The 16,872-nt window shown below is 38.5% G+C and overlaps 1 protein-coding gene across 2 annotated transcripts in view; it reads left to right on the forward strand.

The window, feature by feature from the left end:
* Nucleotides 1–16,872, forward strand: part of TMOD3 (tropomodulin 3) — a 79,261-nt gene that overhangs the window by 38,355 nt on the left and 24,034 nt on the right. For both annotated transcript variants that reach the window (XM_047737116.1, XM_047737117.1), the window contains exon 3: nt 1,195–1,351. In XM_047737116.1, coding sequence (XP_047593072.1) covers nt 1,195–1,351 — 157 coding nt within the window. The remainder of the gene's footprint in view (nt 1–1,194; nt 1,352–16,872) is intronic.

Raw genomic sequence — 16,872 nt, forward strand, 5'->3', positions numbered from 1 at the left:
TTCCCATATACAATTTTGTGTTACAAAAACGTTTTTAGTGTAGGGTTAGGAACAGACCTTCTTTGTGTTTCATATTTATAGGTGAGCTTTCTGTGTAATGCCTACCGTTAGAGGAAAACACAAAGGTGGATTTTATGAAAATTACTATGGATCTCAGCAAATAGCCATAATTGAAGTGCTATATTTTCTAGTTATAAAATGTACATTCCCTATTATTATCTATGTAAGATCTCCCTTTATAATGAAAATTATAACATCCATGAGATTCAGCATTACTGCCAACTTTGGGATATGTTACAAAAGAAGGTGGCCCTTTTGTGTGACTTCTCAGGTTGCCTTCCATTTCCAAAGCAAAGGAATATCTAGGAATAGTGAGACAAAGCCATATTACCACCTTTGCCTTTCACGGAGCATAAGGATGGAGCTCATGTTGTCTAATCACTGCTTGTTATTCCTGGACTTAGTAAAAATTCAGAAAATTTTCTTGTAAGAGACAACTTTAGTCTATCATCTCCCCCCCCCAACTCTGACTCCTTCCATGCACTCAAAAAGACTGTACCCACAGGGAAACCCGGGGATGTAGCTCCTGCTATGACTACCGAGGCGTACCTTGGTGCATGAATAGCAATGACAGTGGTTGCTGCAAATACATCCTAGTACTGACGTGTACATACATGCTTGAAGAAGTTGAACCTTTCACATTGTGTTTAGACACAAACAAATGAACATTAATGTCCTGATAGCTTACTATACAGCATACATGGTTTTATATGAAAAAGTCTTTTCTGTGAAATAGTAATCTATGAAGGAATACGATGTATATATCATTTAAAATTCTTGTGTAATAGAATTATTTTCCATATATGCATATATGCTGAGCAGTTAGTAGTCATTAAGAAAACTTTTCTTTATTACCATCTAGGACATTTAAAAAATAAAGGGTGTTTCCTTCTAGTAGAATACTTCTGAAGAAAATGTGTATGTGCTTATTTTAATAACATGATTGAATTCTACCTAATGAAGAAAAACTTTGTGTGAGACACTTTTACATTGCTACCCTAAAATCCTCTAACGAGGTGTTTAATGTCTGTATCACATTCCAGTCTGTAATTCTTTCTTAAATGGGTAATCTATGGAAGCATATAGTATTGGCATTCTTGGTGGTCATAATGGCTGATTCGTTCTCTTTGGCAGAATGCCCTTCTGCCTGCAGGGTTCCGGCAGAAGAACCAGACATCAAAGTCCGCCACAGGGCCATTTGATAGAGAACACCTCCTTTCATACCTGGAGAAGGAAGCATTGGAGCATAAGGACAGGGAAGACTATGTGCCCTACACTGGAGAAAAGAAAGGTAAACACAGAACTTTGAAGTCATTTTTTGGTAGCACTTGATTTTTCTTTTTATAGGTAGGGTAAGTCTGGAGAAATAATATTTGTAGAGATGCCTCATTAGTAGCTTTAAAGACGGGACGCTGTTGACTGTTGACTTAAAAACTTGTTAGGTAATTTGGCAGTTCATTTGCATTTTTCATCAACTTGGCCAATAAGTTCCTTTTTAATGATTTGTAAATGAGGTTTTATAATACAGTGATTTTATATAGCACTATAGTTCTCTACTGTAACAAATTTAAAAGTGTGCTGAGGTAAAATTTTAAATTCAGTAGTGTATTTCGGAATGCAAATGACGACAAAACACTTCTCTGTTCCAACTCCTCTCTCTAAGGATACGTGCCATCAAATAATTCAGGCCATTTTCTTTTTCTTTTCTTTTTTTTTTTTTTAAAGATTTTATTTATTTATTTGACAGTAGAGATCACAAGTAGGCTGAGAGGCAGGCAGAGACAGGAAGGGAAGCAGGCTCCCTGCTAAGCAGAGAGCCCGATGCAGGGCTCGATCCCAGGACCCTGAGATCAAGACCTGAGCCAAAGGCAGAGGCTTTAACTCACTGAGCCACCCAGGCGCCCCAGGCCTTATTTTCAAAGACCCTTTTTTTTCCCCAAAAAAAACTTTATTTATTTATTTGACAGACAGAGATCACAAGTAGGCAGAGAGGCAGGCACAGAGAGAGAGAGGAGGAAGCAGGCTCCCCACCGAGCAGAGAGCCCGATGCGGGACTCGATCCCAGGACCCTGAGATCATGACCTGAGCCCAAGGCAGAGGCTTAACCCACTGAGCCACTCAGGCACCCTCAAAGACCCTTTTTAAAGGATATCCTACAGCCTTCCTTAGTAATTCATAGCTATAATTGTCATCGCTTCATAACCGTTACTTTCAGGAAAGTTTTCTAGTCTAGGTCCCTCCACTGCAGAGTTAGACCTTAGGCAAACCGACTGGAGACCTAGTACAGATATATATCTTAAAGTTCTCTATATAACACAATGTGAAGTAGGTTAAGTTTCTTCACTTTCAATACAGATTGGCTTAAGAAGCCACAGTGTACTTGCACTCTCTTATTGAGGGTGTGGAACATTAGGGAATGATGGCAGCAGTTGCAAGATCTGAAGATGAGCTCTTCCAGGGATTGTTTTTACATCTGAATCCTTAGTAGTCCAGACCAGAAGAACGATAAGAGCATAGTGCTTTCTCCTGGTAAGGCTTTAGCATTTAACTTAGGAAGGAAGCCCTTCTCAAGAATTAGTCTGTTACATGGCTACCCTTTAGTGGCAAGGGAGGCTGGAAAATTCATTTTAGCATTCTGGTCTCTGTAATAGCAGAAGGCTAGCAAATGACTTTTGAGTAGGTAATTCATGAGGTCTGCATTAAGCCTTTTAAAAAATTATCTGTCATCCCCAGTTTCTCTGCTCTTTCACTAGACCCCACTTCCCCCTTATCTGTAATTCAGCACACTACTGTAGCTATTTGTATTAGAGTTCCCCAGAGAAATAGAAGCAGAACCAGAAGCCTGTGTTGAGGAGAGGATGAGATTTATTGTAAGGAATTGGCTTGTGTGATTATGGAGGCTTATTAAATCTGAAATCTATAGGATAGGCCAGCAGGGTGGAGACCTAGGGAAGAGTTGCAGTTCAAGTCCAAAGGTAGTCTGCCAGCACAATTCCTTCTTCTCAGAGGAGATCAGTCTTTGTTCTGTTAAGGTCTTCAGCTGATTGGATGAGGCCCACCACATATGACTTTACTCGAAGTCCACTGATTCAAATGTCAGTCTCATCTAAAATACACCTTCCCAGAAACACCCAGAATGATATTTGACCAATTATCTGGGCACCATGCCCAACCACATTGGCTCATAAAGTTAACCATGTTACTACTGTTCAAGATGGGAGTGTTTTGTCCCTCAGATGTCTAGGGCCAGAAAAAAGGATTAAGAACCAATTAATGCATAGTTTGAAGTATGGAGAATCACAGAGATGAGTAAAAGCATCAGTTCTTTGTTTTTTACAGAAACAACTATTGGTTATGTTTCCATCTGAACAGCCATACCTACAATAACACAGTATTTATAGCTTCAGTCCTGTTTATATAGGAAAACATAGTTTTATGAGAATAAATATTGATTACCTTTAACTATTATGTGTGTTTCAGGTAAACTCAAGGGGTATAGTTATGGAGATAGAAGCAGAGGAAAAGATGTGAGAAAAAGGGATGTCAGGAAAAAATGTGGAATTTGAGGACAAGAAGAGAAAATAAGAGATGTGAAAGAGCTGAGTTTGTCCTGGGCTGACCCAGGAAGCTTTCCAGTATGCTCTTGTTTCATAATCTCCAGTTGCCTAGGGAAAGATCTTGGAGGATTAGAGGACGTAGGAAAGAAGGTAGAGAAGAGTTGTGGAAAACAAAAAATTATCAGAGGGGAGAAATGATAGAGGTGAGGAATATGAGTGAAAAGTCAAAAAACACTATCTTCAACTGGAGTGTAATAACTTTTGTTTCCTTTTTTAACTTTTTAAAATTTTATCTTATTAGGTTTTGGATGGGTATGAAATAAACAGAAATAGTTGGGTTAAAAAGCAGGTAATTTTGCATTCATAATCCGTGGGGGGTTTGGGGGGTTTTTTGTTTGTTTGTTTTTTAAGATTTTTGAGAGAGAGAGAGAGAGAAAGTGCATGTGTCCTCATGCATGCACGTACTCATACATGTGAGGGGAGAGGGAGAATCTCAAGCAGACTCCCTGCTGGCTCAGAATCTGAAGCAGAGCTCAATCTCATGACCCCGATATCATGCCCTGAGCCAAACTTAAGAGACACCTAACCAACTGAGCCACCCAGGTGCCCCTTAGTGTTTTCTTTTTATAATACATTGAGTATTTGGGGGGCATCTGGGGGCTTATTCTTTTTTTTTTTTTTTTTTTAAGATTTTTTTTTTTTTTTAAATTTATTTGACAGAGAGAAATCACAAGTAGGCAGAGAGGCAGGCAGAGAGAGAGGAGGAAGCAGGCTCCCTGCTGAGCAGAAAGCCCGATGCGGGGCTCGAACCCAGGACCTGGGATCATGACCTGAGCCGAAGGCAGCGGCTTAACCCACTGAGCCACCCAGGCGCCCCTGGGGGGCTTATTCTTTTAGGGTCTGACTTCAGCTCGTGTCATGACCTCAGGGTCCTGGGATCAAGTCCTGTGTTGGGCTCTGTGTGCAGCAAGGAGTCTGCTTGTCCCTCTCTCCCTACCCCGACTCACACTTGCTCACTCATTCTCTGTCTCAAATAAATACATAAAATCTTTTTAAAAAAAAAATACATTCAGGGGCGCCTGGGTGGCTCAGTGGGTTAAGCCGCTGCCTTCGGCTCAGGTCATGATCTCAGGGTCCTGGGATCGAGTCCCACATCGGGCTCTCTGCTCAGCAAGAAGCCTGCTTCCCTCTCTCTCTCTCTCTCTCTCTCTGCCTTCCTCTCCATCTACTTGTCATCTCTCTCTGTCAAATAAATAAAAATAAATAAATAAAATAAAAAAATACATTCAGTATTTTTACTGTTTCTTCTAGCTGTGTATGTTTGTTAAATACTGTTATGGGCAGCTATGATCAGTGGCTAAGACTGGCATTTTTAAAAATAATGAACTTTATTTTGAAGCATAACACTCTTAAAAGCAAATGCACAAATCAGAAGGATATAGCTCAGTGGATTATATAGTGAGCACCTACATAGCCGTGTAGTCACTACCTGGCTTCTTCCTACTCACTTTTCCCTTCTGAGAGGTAATCATCATCTGAGCTTCTAATACAGTAAATTAGTTCTGCCTATTTTGAAAATTTCTGTAAAAGGAACCATACAGTCTGAGTATCTGCTTTGCCTACTATCAGCAGTCCCACTGATGGAAGCAAATGCCACCACCCTAGATGGGGTGGGTCAAGCCATAAAAGCCTTACAGTGCCTTAGACCCCAAGAGGCACAAACTTGTCTTCAGCAGTTGGGAAACTTTGGTTGTAGAGCTCTACTTTGAACTAGAGCTCAAAGCCAGCTCTCATGTTCTCAAATCCAGCCTCGACTCCAGCCTTCAGTCAGTTAGCTTTGCTTATCCTTTGTCACTAATATGTCTTCCTTTCTTTGGGTCTCATCCTCAAGCTCTTGATCACATTCTGGAAGATTCTGACAATAATTCACCCACAGCTTATTAGTATACCTCCCAGTTGAGCTAAATGTGAATCCCCTCCTTAGCTCTGAAAATCCCAAAGCTTGTTTTTTTGTTTTGTTTTTTTTCAGTGCCTCTCCTATGATTTTTTACCCTGAACACCTTCCTTGAGCCCCAAATTTCTTAACTTACTACATAGGAGATAGACTTTCAGATTGAGGATGCATTCTAGGCAGTAGAGGTTCTCCTAGTTCTTTGTAAAAAAGTTGGCAAACCTGTTAAGAAACAAAAGCATGCACTTTTTTGGTGTACTTGGACTCGTTAGAACTTATAAGATGTGCCATTAGTCTCTCAATTTTTTTTTTGTCACACTAGGATGACATGTTGCAGAGTTGAGTACCAGTAACAGGTGCTAGGGCGTTTTAGCAAAGTCATTCAGCTCCAGGTTGTATGCCAAAATCACTTAGTGATCTCACATTGTAAATTATTGTCACATGGTTAACACTGTCAAAAAAATTATTACTCAGTTTTTTGTATTTTATTTAAGTAGGCTCCACACCCAGCATGGAGTTCAGTGTGGGGCTTGAACTCATGACTCTGAGATCAAAACCCGAGCTGAGATCAAGGTCTGATGCTTAACTGCCTGAGCCACCCAAGAGTCCCACCAGGTTTTTTTTTTTTTAAGCCAAGAATTGGGAACCACTAAAGTCATTAAAGTTGACTACTTTTTCATACTCTGAGATTAATTAAATGATTAATTATACTTGTTGTTCACCTAAAAGACACACCTTCTTTGTGGAGCTAAAATTACACAGGATTGGTGTGACAGAAGGGAATCCATAAAACTGAAAATTGGACATTTTGGGATTTTTTTTCTTTTGGCCATGAACAAAAACTATACTCACGCCAAATTTTGTCTTTCTAGACCACCTCAAGATGTTTTAAAAAGATATGACAGACTAAGAAGGACGCTTGAGAGTTGGATTTATAGATAAACAAGTAATTGCATTTTGTGATTTGTGAAACGATTATGATTGTCTATTTTACAGAATTTAAAGTGTATGTCAACATCCGTGAAGGGGGAATTAATCCTAATGAAGTGAACTTCAAGGCATTTTGTCTTAGGTGCATTTGGGGAACATTTTGTCCAACACTAGTAAATGTTCTGCTTTTAATACTGTAGGTTATTTGCAAAAAGAAGGTAAGGCATAGCTGACAAAAGATGTATTAAAGATTGTTTTTAAGTGCATCATGTATAGTAGAATTCACAGGATGCATCTGTTAAGTTCATCGAAGTCGAATAAGCTCTTGCTAGGTCTGATATGGTATCCAGAGTCTGGGCAAGTATTAAAGAAAAAGATCTTTCTTAGGAGTCTACTATTTTCAAAATGTTGAGAAACTAAGTATGTAAGAAAGTCAAAACAACGTAATTCCAACATACATCCCTTATATTTGAAAATAAAATATTAAGATATTTGGGAGATTTTTACCTCTTTTTCCTTGAAATTTTACAGAATATGTAACTGCAGTAGAGACCAAGACAAGGGTGAAGGAGAGCATTCACCAGTTCTTTCTCCCTCTTGAGAATGGTGAAAATGCACAGTGCTGACTGTTTAGCTGGTGATTGTTTCCCATCGTATTTTTATATATCTTGAATATTCTGTCTCCAAGAGAGAGAAGGCTTAGATCCTTGCCATGAATTTGACACTTGGAGAAATAATTTGCCCTAGTCTTTAATATTTTTTACTGCCTCTCATTTTGCTTTTCGTTGCCAGGAGTCTTCCTCTGCATTTCTGATATCACACTTCACCCTTAACCTAGCCTAAGTTTTTCCCCCCGAGCGTCCCTTATTTCACTGAAAGACCGGAGCCAGGCTGCATGCACCGTGTCCACTATACTCAGGTGCACCAGAGAGTTCCTTTTGAGCCACTGGCTCACCCACATGGGGCTCCTCCCTTCCTTGCCAAGCCTCCTGTTTTCCCTGTTGGCCCTCAGAGTAGAGTCATTTATGCCTTTTCCCACGCCCCCCTTCCCCTCCCTGGGAAGAGAATGCCCTTGGGTTTCTTTCCCACAAATCCTATAGGCCCTACCTTACCTCGCTTATTACTGAAGGCAAATTTAACCAGATCATTTTAAACTAAACACTTCGCATACACTTTCCAAGTTAATTATTCACAATTACATTGGCTTTCCAGAAAACTTAACTGTATTCACTCTTACACTAAAGGAAGCTTCCCTCACCTTGCTGAATACATGATTTCTTTGAGAAAAGGCAGGCCTCATCCCTTATTAAACCAGAAAGATCGTGATTATAACCTGCCTAAATCAGCAGTATTATGTAACTGCCAGTGGGCAGTTGGTTTTCACTAAATTCAAGATGTAGATGGGATCTTATTTTTCTGTTCATGTCTTACGAGTCTAAATGTACCTTATATAGTCCTCCAAAGAGTGGTTTTCTCTGGCATTGAAGCTGGTGTTTGAAAGGAGCTCTTTAAGTTAGCAGTGCAGATGCTGGGTCTCCTTTTCAGACCTCTCACTGTGTCTTTTTAACAATTCACTCACTATCTCTTTGGGGTAAGGAGTTAACCAGATGGATCATTCATCACTCATGTTAAGACCTCGTTTTATGGGAAACTTTCCCTAGATAACCATATCCAGGGCCTGGATATTCCTTTCTAACATTTTTGTATATGATTTACATACTATTCAATACTAGTATTAATTATTCTGGAATCATACACTGTGAGGCTCTCCTACTAGTTTCTATTCGTTTAGGATTGGCAGATACTCTTGATGAATTGACTATTTGTCATTATAAAGTGATCTTCTTTGCCCCTGGTAAAATATTCTTTACTCTGAAATCACACTAATATTAATACAGCCAATCTTTTCATTAGTGCTAGGATGTTATATCTTTTTTGTTGTCCCATCAGTTCTTCTCTTTTTCCTCCTTTTTATTTCGTATCTTCCATGTCCCTATTTAACTTTAGAACCCATGAAATAGAATAACTTTTAATATCCTTACCTGCTAATTTTACATCTGCCATTGCTCAGTTATGATGGACTATTTTTCCTTCCTTATGGATCGAATTTTCCTGCTACTTACCATAGTGGTCATTTTTTTTATTTTATTGGATTCAGACATGAATTTTAACTTGTTGGGTACTAGATATTTTGGTATCCCTGTAAATATCCTTGAGTTTCATTCTGGAACATGATTACATGACTTAGAAACAGTTTGATTTTTAGTGTCTTATTTTTACGACTTGTTGGGTGGGACTGGAGCAGTGCTCGTTCTAGGGCTAATTTTTGTTCCACTAGGCAAGACCCTTCTGAGTTCCCTCCCCAGGGCCCTGTGATTTATGAGGTTTCTCAGTCTGGCTGCTGGGAACAAGTCTTACTCCCAGCTCTGCATGAGCACAGGCACTATTACCTGGCATCTTCTCAGGTGTGTTTTCCTTGGCCCCAGGTAGTTTCCTCACACATAAGCCAAGTAGTACTCTGCTGAGGATGAAAAGGTAGCCCTCTGCAGAGCTCCAGAACTTCAGAGCTTCATCTCTGTAACTCTCTCCTCTCTGGTATGCTGTTCTGCAGATGCCAGCTGCTTTGGTCTTTCTCTCAGCTCTGGCTCCTAGTTCAGAACATTTCCCAGGCCCTGCCTGGGTTCCCATTCCCTTGTGCTGTGGCTGGACACTTTTCTCTAGGCAGGAAGCTGAGCGGTCAGAGGGCTCGCTTTGTTTCTCATCTTTCAGGGATCACTGTCCTAAGTTGCCTGATGATTATTAGTGTCTTGAAAACTTTCGTATAGTCTGTCCATTTTTGGGCTTCAGGCATATGGGTAAATCCTGTCTTTATTATTTCACTTTGGTCAGAAGTAGAAGTCTCCAGAATCGTCTCTCCGTAAAGTAAAGATCTCTTACTTTCCTTATTGTGTCTTCTAGCTCATTATCTAGTATGCAGAAACTCACTAAACATTTGTTGAATAAATGAGCATTTATTGGTGATCATATTACAGTGTTAAGCAGCTATCATGTGTCATTGGATGAAAGCAAAAATGCCTTTCCAGGATTAGTCAGTCTTTCATTCTTTAGTTTGGTTGATTGGAGGTTGGTTTGCATCTGGTCAAAAGGCATATCCCCAAACCCCTTGGACATTAAAGTGGCCTAATTACCTCATTTCTGTTTTGGAACAGGTAGCTTACAAACAAACAAACAGTAAAATTAGCTAGGGCCTTCCACCTCTGTAGAAATGAAATAAATAAGAGCCATCTCTGTTTCTTGTTACTATACCTTTTATATGCTCAGCAAGGCTGAAGCTATGACTAAGATAATTCTTAGCATTTGTGGTACCTGTAATTTGGTATCATAGCAAAAGAGATGAGGACTAGTGAAGAAAGGTCTGGCAATAAAATTGTTAACATGGTTAGCAATATCTCTTACTGATTTTGTGACAATAACAAGAGTCTTGGCAAGGTTTTCCTTCCCTGCTGCCCCCCCCCCCCCCCCCCCCCCCCCCCCCCGGCACAAACAGGAGTTTGGCTCAGTGCCATGCATTTAAATTGCTATTATATGAATTCTTATCTTGGTTTCTTTTATTTCCTTAGCTGTCATTGGTAGTTGCATAAACATTACTGAACTATTTTAATATTCTTAGCAACCAGGAGTCATAACCCTGTTTTTGTTTGTTTTGTTCCATTTGAGGTGGGGGGGGAACATGTCATATCATACTTGTCTGACAGATTTTTTTCTGATCTAGTCATTGTTTGTTTTCTTATTTTGCTTCAATATAAAGAATTGTAGTTTCAATTTTTAAAAAAATTCCAGTTTCGGACTTTGCTATGTTAAACAAGGAAATTAATGTCATTTAGATTGAGTGCTGTCTACTGAAGGACAAAAATGAGCAGTTATTTCCTCACACATTTATATTATTTCAAATAAATGCACATATTTAAAGTTATAAGTCAGGGCTTTTTGACCATAGTTCAAGGAGATGGAAATTAAATTAGACTAGTCCAGGGTAACTCATCCTAATCTTTTCAGAACTCTAATTATACATATTAGTAGTTATTAATTTGAGTAGGTAATTATCAGAATCACCTAGGGAGCTTTTTTAAAAATAACCATGCCTAGCCTATTTCCATTCTTGAGTTTAAGAACCACTAACAAAGATACGTGGGACTATATAGTTTTCAGTCTTCTTGGTTTGTTAGTTTGTTTTGGAAAACTCCATCTCTGTCTCTGTCACACACACATATGCAAGAAATCCCAAGAGAAATATAAGAGTATTAAGAATGAGAATGTAAGAATAAAGAATTAATGTGTATCTATTATGTTTGTCATATACCAATTCCTTTATATATGTTAAGTCATTTTACCAGAATGAGATGGAGATTTCTTTAAAGAAATAATCTGTGTTTTGAAAAAACACAAAAGAATCAAGATGATCATACTAAAGTATGATACTAATAAGCTCAATAGTTTTATGTAAAAGCAATACCAAATTTGTGGTGCACTTCCTTACTGTCTGCAGAAACACCCCCGAACAAAACACCTCTGCATCTGACAGAAGCCTAACATTTCACTCATCCTGTGAGATATTGAGGGTGCAAATCAAACTAACCATTATAAAGGTCTATTATATTTGTTGATGTCTCATAGTCATTAAGATTTTTAGCTTAAATCTAACTGATAAAAGACTTAATTAGGGCACACGTTTAGAAAGGGATTTTCTGGTATATGGGATCAGTCTAGCATTTTGCTAATGATGTACTTCTCAGAAAACAGCTGGTTTTGGTTAAGAAGCCCAAACCTGCTGTCTCACTTAATATATCCTAGAACATTATCTTTTTTCTTTACATTTTAGGGGGTGAATATAAATTCACTTGGGAAGACAGAAAACCTAGATTTGATATATCAGCCCCTTCGTGGTTTTTTGAAATCTTTATTAAGATGCAGTCCACACTATAACACTACCCATTTGGAGTATACAATTTAATGGTTTTTAGTATATTGCAGAGTTGTGCAAATGTCACCACAGTCTTCAGGTTAGAACATCTTCATCACCCAAAAACAAATCATGTACCTACCCATTAGCAGTCCGTCTCACTCACTCACTAGCAGCCAATTCCTCACTCTATTTCTAGCCCTAGGAAACCACTGATCTACTTTCTATCTCTTTAAATTTGCCTGTCTGGACATTTTGTATAAATAGAATCATGCAATCTGTATTTATGATGAGCTTTTTTCATTTAGCAAAATATTTTGGGGTTTCACCCCTGTTGTGGCATGTATCAGTGTTTCGTTTCTTTTTATGGCTGAATCATATGTCATTGTATGAATAAATGTCATAAGTTGGTGGACATTTGGATCGTTTCACTTTTTAGCTATTATGGATAATGCTGCTGTGAATATTTGGGTACAAGTTGTTGTGTAGACACATGTTTTCATTTCTCTTAGGTGTATGCTTAGGAATAGAATTACTGGGTCACATGTTAACTATGTTTAACAATTTGAAGAGCTGCCAAACTGTTCCAGAGTGGCTGCACCATTTTATATTCCCATCAGCATTATATTACGGTTCCAGTTTCTCCACATCCTTGTCACTTGTCTGTCCTTTTGATTGTAGTCATACTAGTAGGTGTGAAGTGATAATGTGTTATGGTTTTGATTTGCATTTCCGCAATGACTAATGACATTAAACATTTTTTTTTCATGTCCTGTTAGACATCTGTGTATCTTCTTTGGAGAAATGTCTGTTCAAATCTTTTGCCCATTTTGAAATTAGGTTTTTAAAAATTATTTTGCTAGGTCCTTTGAGAACAGGGAAACAAAAGCAAAAATAAAGTATTGGGACCACATCAAATAAAAAGCTTCTGCACAACAAAGGAACAATATAATTAAAAGGCAACCTACTGAATGGGAGAAGATATTTGCAAATGATCTATCTGATGAAGGGTTAGTATCCAAAGTATAGAAAGAACTCACACATCTGAACACCCCAAAACCAAACACTTAATTAGAAAATGGGCAGAAGACATGAACAGACATTTCTCCAAAGAAGACATATAGATGGCCAACAGACACATGAAAACATGCTCAACATCACTCATCATCAGGGAAATGCAAATTAAAACTACAGTTTTATCACCTCATACCTGTCAGACTGGTTAAAATCAAAAACAAGAATCAAGTGTTGGCAAGGATGTGGAGAAAAAGGAACCGTCTTGCACTGTTGGTGGGAATGCAAACTGGTGTAGCATTATGAGTATGAGGGTTCCTCAAAAAGTTAAAAATAGAACTACCCTATGATCTAGCAATCACACTACTAGTTATTTACCCAAAGAATACAAAAACACGAATTCAAAGGAATATATCCACACTTAAGTTTATAGCAGCATTATGTACAATAGCCCAAGTGTCCATCAGTAGATGAATGGATAAAGCAGATCTCTCTCTCTCTCTCTCTCTCTCTCACACACACACATACACACACACACAAATATTACTCAGCCATAAAAAAGAATGATATTTTGCCATTTGCAGTGACTTGGATGGAGTTACAGAGTATAATGCTAAGTGAAATAAGTCAGTCAAAGACAAATACCGTACGATATCACTCATATGTGGAATTTAAGAAACAGAACAGTTGAAAAAGAAGAAAAAAGCAGACAAACCACAAAAAAGATTCTTAACTATAGAGAACAGACTAATTAACGGTTACCAGAAGGGAGGTGGGTAGGAGCATGGGTAAAATAGGTGATGAGGATTAAGTAACGCACTTGTTATGATGAGCACTGAGTGATTAAAATAAAACCTTAAAAAAATTCCTGATGTTTTACATCAGTCATTGACTTACTATTGATGAGCTTTCTTTATATGTTCTGGATTCAAGTTCCTTATCAGGTACATGATTTAAAAAACATTTTTTAACCTTTCTGTAGCTTTTCTCTTCACTTTCTTTTTTTTTTAACTAATTTTTTAAAAAAGATTTTATTTATTTGACAGACAGAGATCACAAGTAGGCAGAGAGGCAGGCAGAGGGCAGGGGGCTGGGAGCAGGCTCCCCGCTGAGCAGAGAGCCCGATGAAGGGCTCAATCCCAGGACCCTGAGATCATGACCCGAGCCAAAGACAGAGGCTTAACCCACTGAGCCACCCAGGTGCCCCTTCTCTTCACTTTCTTGGTGGCATCATTTGCCCCACAAAAGTTGTAAATTTTGGTATAGTTCAATTTATTATTTATTTATTTATGTCATTTGTGCTTGTGATATCCTATCCAAAAACCTTTGCCTAACACAGGGTCATGGAAATTTACTCTTACAGCTTTTCCTTAGAGTGTTATAGTTTCAGTTTTTAAATCTAGGTCTATAATCCATTTTGAATTAATATTTCTGTATGGTAAGAGGTAGGGGATTGACTTCATTCTTTTTCATATAGCTATGCAGTTCTCCTAGCACCATTTGTTGAAAAGACAATTCTTTCTCCATTGAATTGTCTTGGTACCCTTGTAGACATTCAGTTGACCATAAACATAAAGGTTTTATTTCTGGACTCTCAGTTCTATTCCATTGATCCAGATGTCTTTCTTATGCAGCATAATACTGTCTTGATTACAGTAGCTTTGTATTAAGTTTGAAATTGGAAACTGTAAGTCCAGTTTGTTCTTCTTTTTCAAGATGATTTGGCTGTCTTGAATCCCTTGGATTTCTGTGAGTTTTAGCATTACCTTGTCACTGTCTGCAAAGAAGTCAGCTGAGATTTTGAAAGGGATTGTTTAGGTCTATAAATTAATTTGGGGGATCTCCTTAGGTACTATTAGTTTTCTATAATTAGATTTTGTATATATGCATTAAAAGATCATTGTTACAAATAGCATGGAGGACAAGGGGAGATGGAGAGGAGAAGGGAGTTGAGGGAAATTGGAAGGGGAGGTGAACCATGAGAGACTATGGACTCTGAAAAACGATCTGAGAATTTTGAAGGGGTTGGGGGTGGGAGGTTGGGGGCACCAGGTGGTGGGTATTGTAGAGGGCACGGATTGCATGGAGCACTGGGTGTGGTGCAAAAATAATGAATACTGTTATGCTGAAAAAATTTAAAAAAAGAAAAAAGATCATTGTTACAGTGTTAGTGTTAAACTAACCATGAAGAAATATGAAGTAATTACTTTTCATATTGTTAAAATATTGTACAGGCTGAATACACCTACAACAAAAATGTCTATGTACAGAGAATTTATTATAAAGAGGAGTGCCGGGTGAGGTACCAAACTGTCTCAGAGCTGTATAACTTAACAGTAAAATTCTGTATCACAGGAACTTTTCTGTAAGTCCTTTGAAATTTTGTTGTTTTGCTTTATTGTTTTTTATGATGAGATACATTTTGTATTTGTAAGTATTAGCAAAAGTTTATGTATGGGAAAAATTAGATATTAATAATGCCTCTATGGAATGTAGATGAGGATAACAAAAATAAACATTTTAGATTTTTATAATGCTTTAGATTCCACTGGTCCCGAGAATAAGACATGGGCAGCTATTTGATAGGTTGTGTAGTTTTGTTTAGTAAGTGAGTACCATAACCTAGTGGTTCTCAACCTTGACTGCTATGCATTAGAATCCCTAGAGAGCTTTTAAAAATCCAGCTGTCTCATATAGTGCACCAGACCAATTAAATCAGAATCGCTGGAGTGGGACTTAGACATCAGAATTTTTTAAAGTCCCCCAGGTGAATCCAGTGTGCAGCCAGTCTCTAAAACTACTGCCATAGACTGTTGAAAATGCAGGTGAGACTGAGCTCAGGATAACGTAATTATCCTAAAATGACAATTAAAGTCATGAATTCTAAGCCACTTTAATTATACTGTCAACTGGGGCGCTTGGGTGGCTCAGTTGGTTGGGCATCTGTCTTCGGCTCAGGTCATGATCCCAGGGTCCTGGGATCAAGCCCTGCATCAGGCTCCCTGCTCAGTAGGGAGCCTGCTTCTCCTCTTCTCTCTGCTGCTCCCCCTGCTTGTGTTCTGTCAAATAAATAAAAACCTTTTTAAAAAATTATACTGTCAAACCACTGAGAAAAGTACTATGGAGTTATCAGGATGTAATGATTTGGATTTGCTTTTGCCGACCAAGAATAAAAAATTATCTAATAATCATCAGAACTCCAAAATTTGGTACGAAGTAGATCAGTTATGGATACCATCATATATATAGCTATATGAGGGGGAAAGTCTACTGCTAAAAAAAAGTTAAGTTTGAAAGCTACCAGTTTATTGGAAGAAACACTGGATTCGGAGTTTGGGAACCTGTGTTCTAGTGTTCACATTGCTGTGTAACTTAGAACCAGGGTATTTAAATTATGCTTTATAAAATGATGTAGTTGAACTGGAGGTCATCACCAAATTATTCAACAAATTGGCTTGCCTGCTGTGCACTAGGCAAGGATGTAGAGATAAACAGAGAACAAAAACCATGCCCTTGTAAATTTTACAGAAGACAAATAAGCAGAATGTGTCTGTGTAGCTATAGCAAAATGTTCAGGGAATCAAAGAAGCACAGAGCTGTCCTGCATCCAGTTTAATATTGGACACACTCTGTGGTTGGCATTTTCAGTAACAATTCACAGATCCCTTCAGCCTTACTGGCAGAACCTGTCTCTGAAATAGAATGAAAATGCCACCCCTGCAGTTGGACATATGACCAGTTCTGGCCAGAGAAACCTGAGGCGAAGTCTGCATGGTTTTCCTTATAAAGATTTCCTTATAAAAATTATGTCCCTCCTTCTTGCCCTGACCTTGTCACATGAGGTCTTGATACTTAGTGTTGCAGAAATCATCTTGAGACTAATCGCCTGAGAACAAAGGCCTTTATGCTGATTATAACCAAAGAGAAGAATGGAAAGATCCTGGGCCTTGATGTCAACACTGAGCCACTGAACCAACCCTACAACCACCTATGGGTGGACTTACTGAGATTAAAAAAAAATACTTATTGTTTGAAGTCTTGCTGCTTTCGAAGTGGTCTGTGGGTCAGTATTGGCATCATTTTGGAGATTAGTTAGATGCAGAAACTCAGATCCCATGTGAGACCTACTGATCAGAATTTGTACTTTAATAAGATCACCAGGTGAGTGAGGTGCACATTAAAGCCTAAGACGCACCAGTTTAAACCACTTTTTTTTTTTTTTTTAAGATTTTATTTATTTATTTGACAGAGACAGAGCAAAAGCAGGGGGAAGTGGCAGACAGAGGGAAAGGGAGGAGCAGGCTTCCCACTGAGCAGGGAGCCAAATGTGGGGCCTGATCCCAGGACTCTGGGATCGTGACCTGAGCTAAAGGCAGACGTCCAACCGACTGAGCCACCCA

Source organism: Lutra lutra, chromosome 7 (genome assembly GCF_902655055.1).
Source record: "Lutra lutra chromosome 7, mLutLut1.2, whole genome shotgun sequence".
Taxonomy (NCBI): domain Eukaryota; kingdom Metazoa; phylum Chordata; class Mammalia; order Carnivora; family Mustelidae; genus Lutra; species Lutra lutra.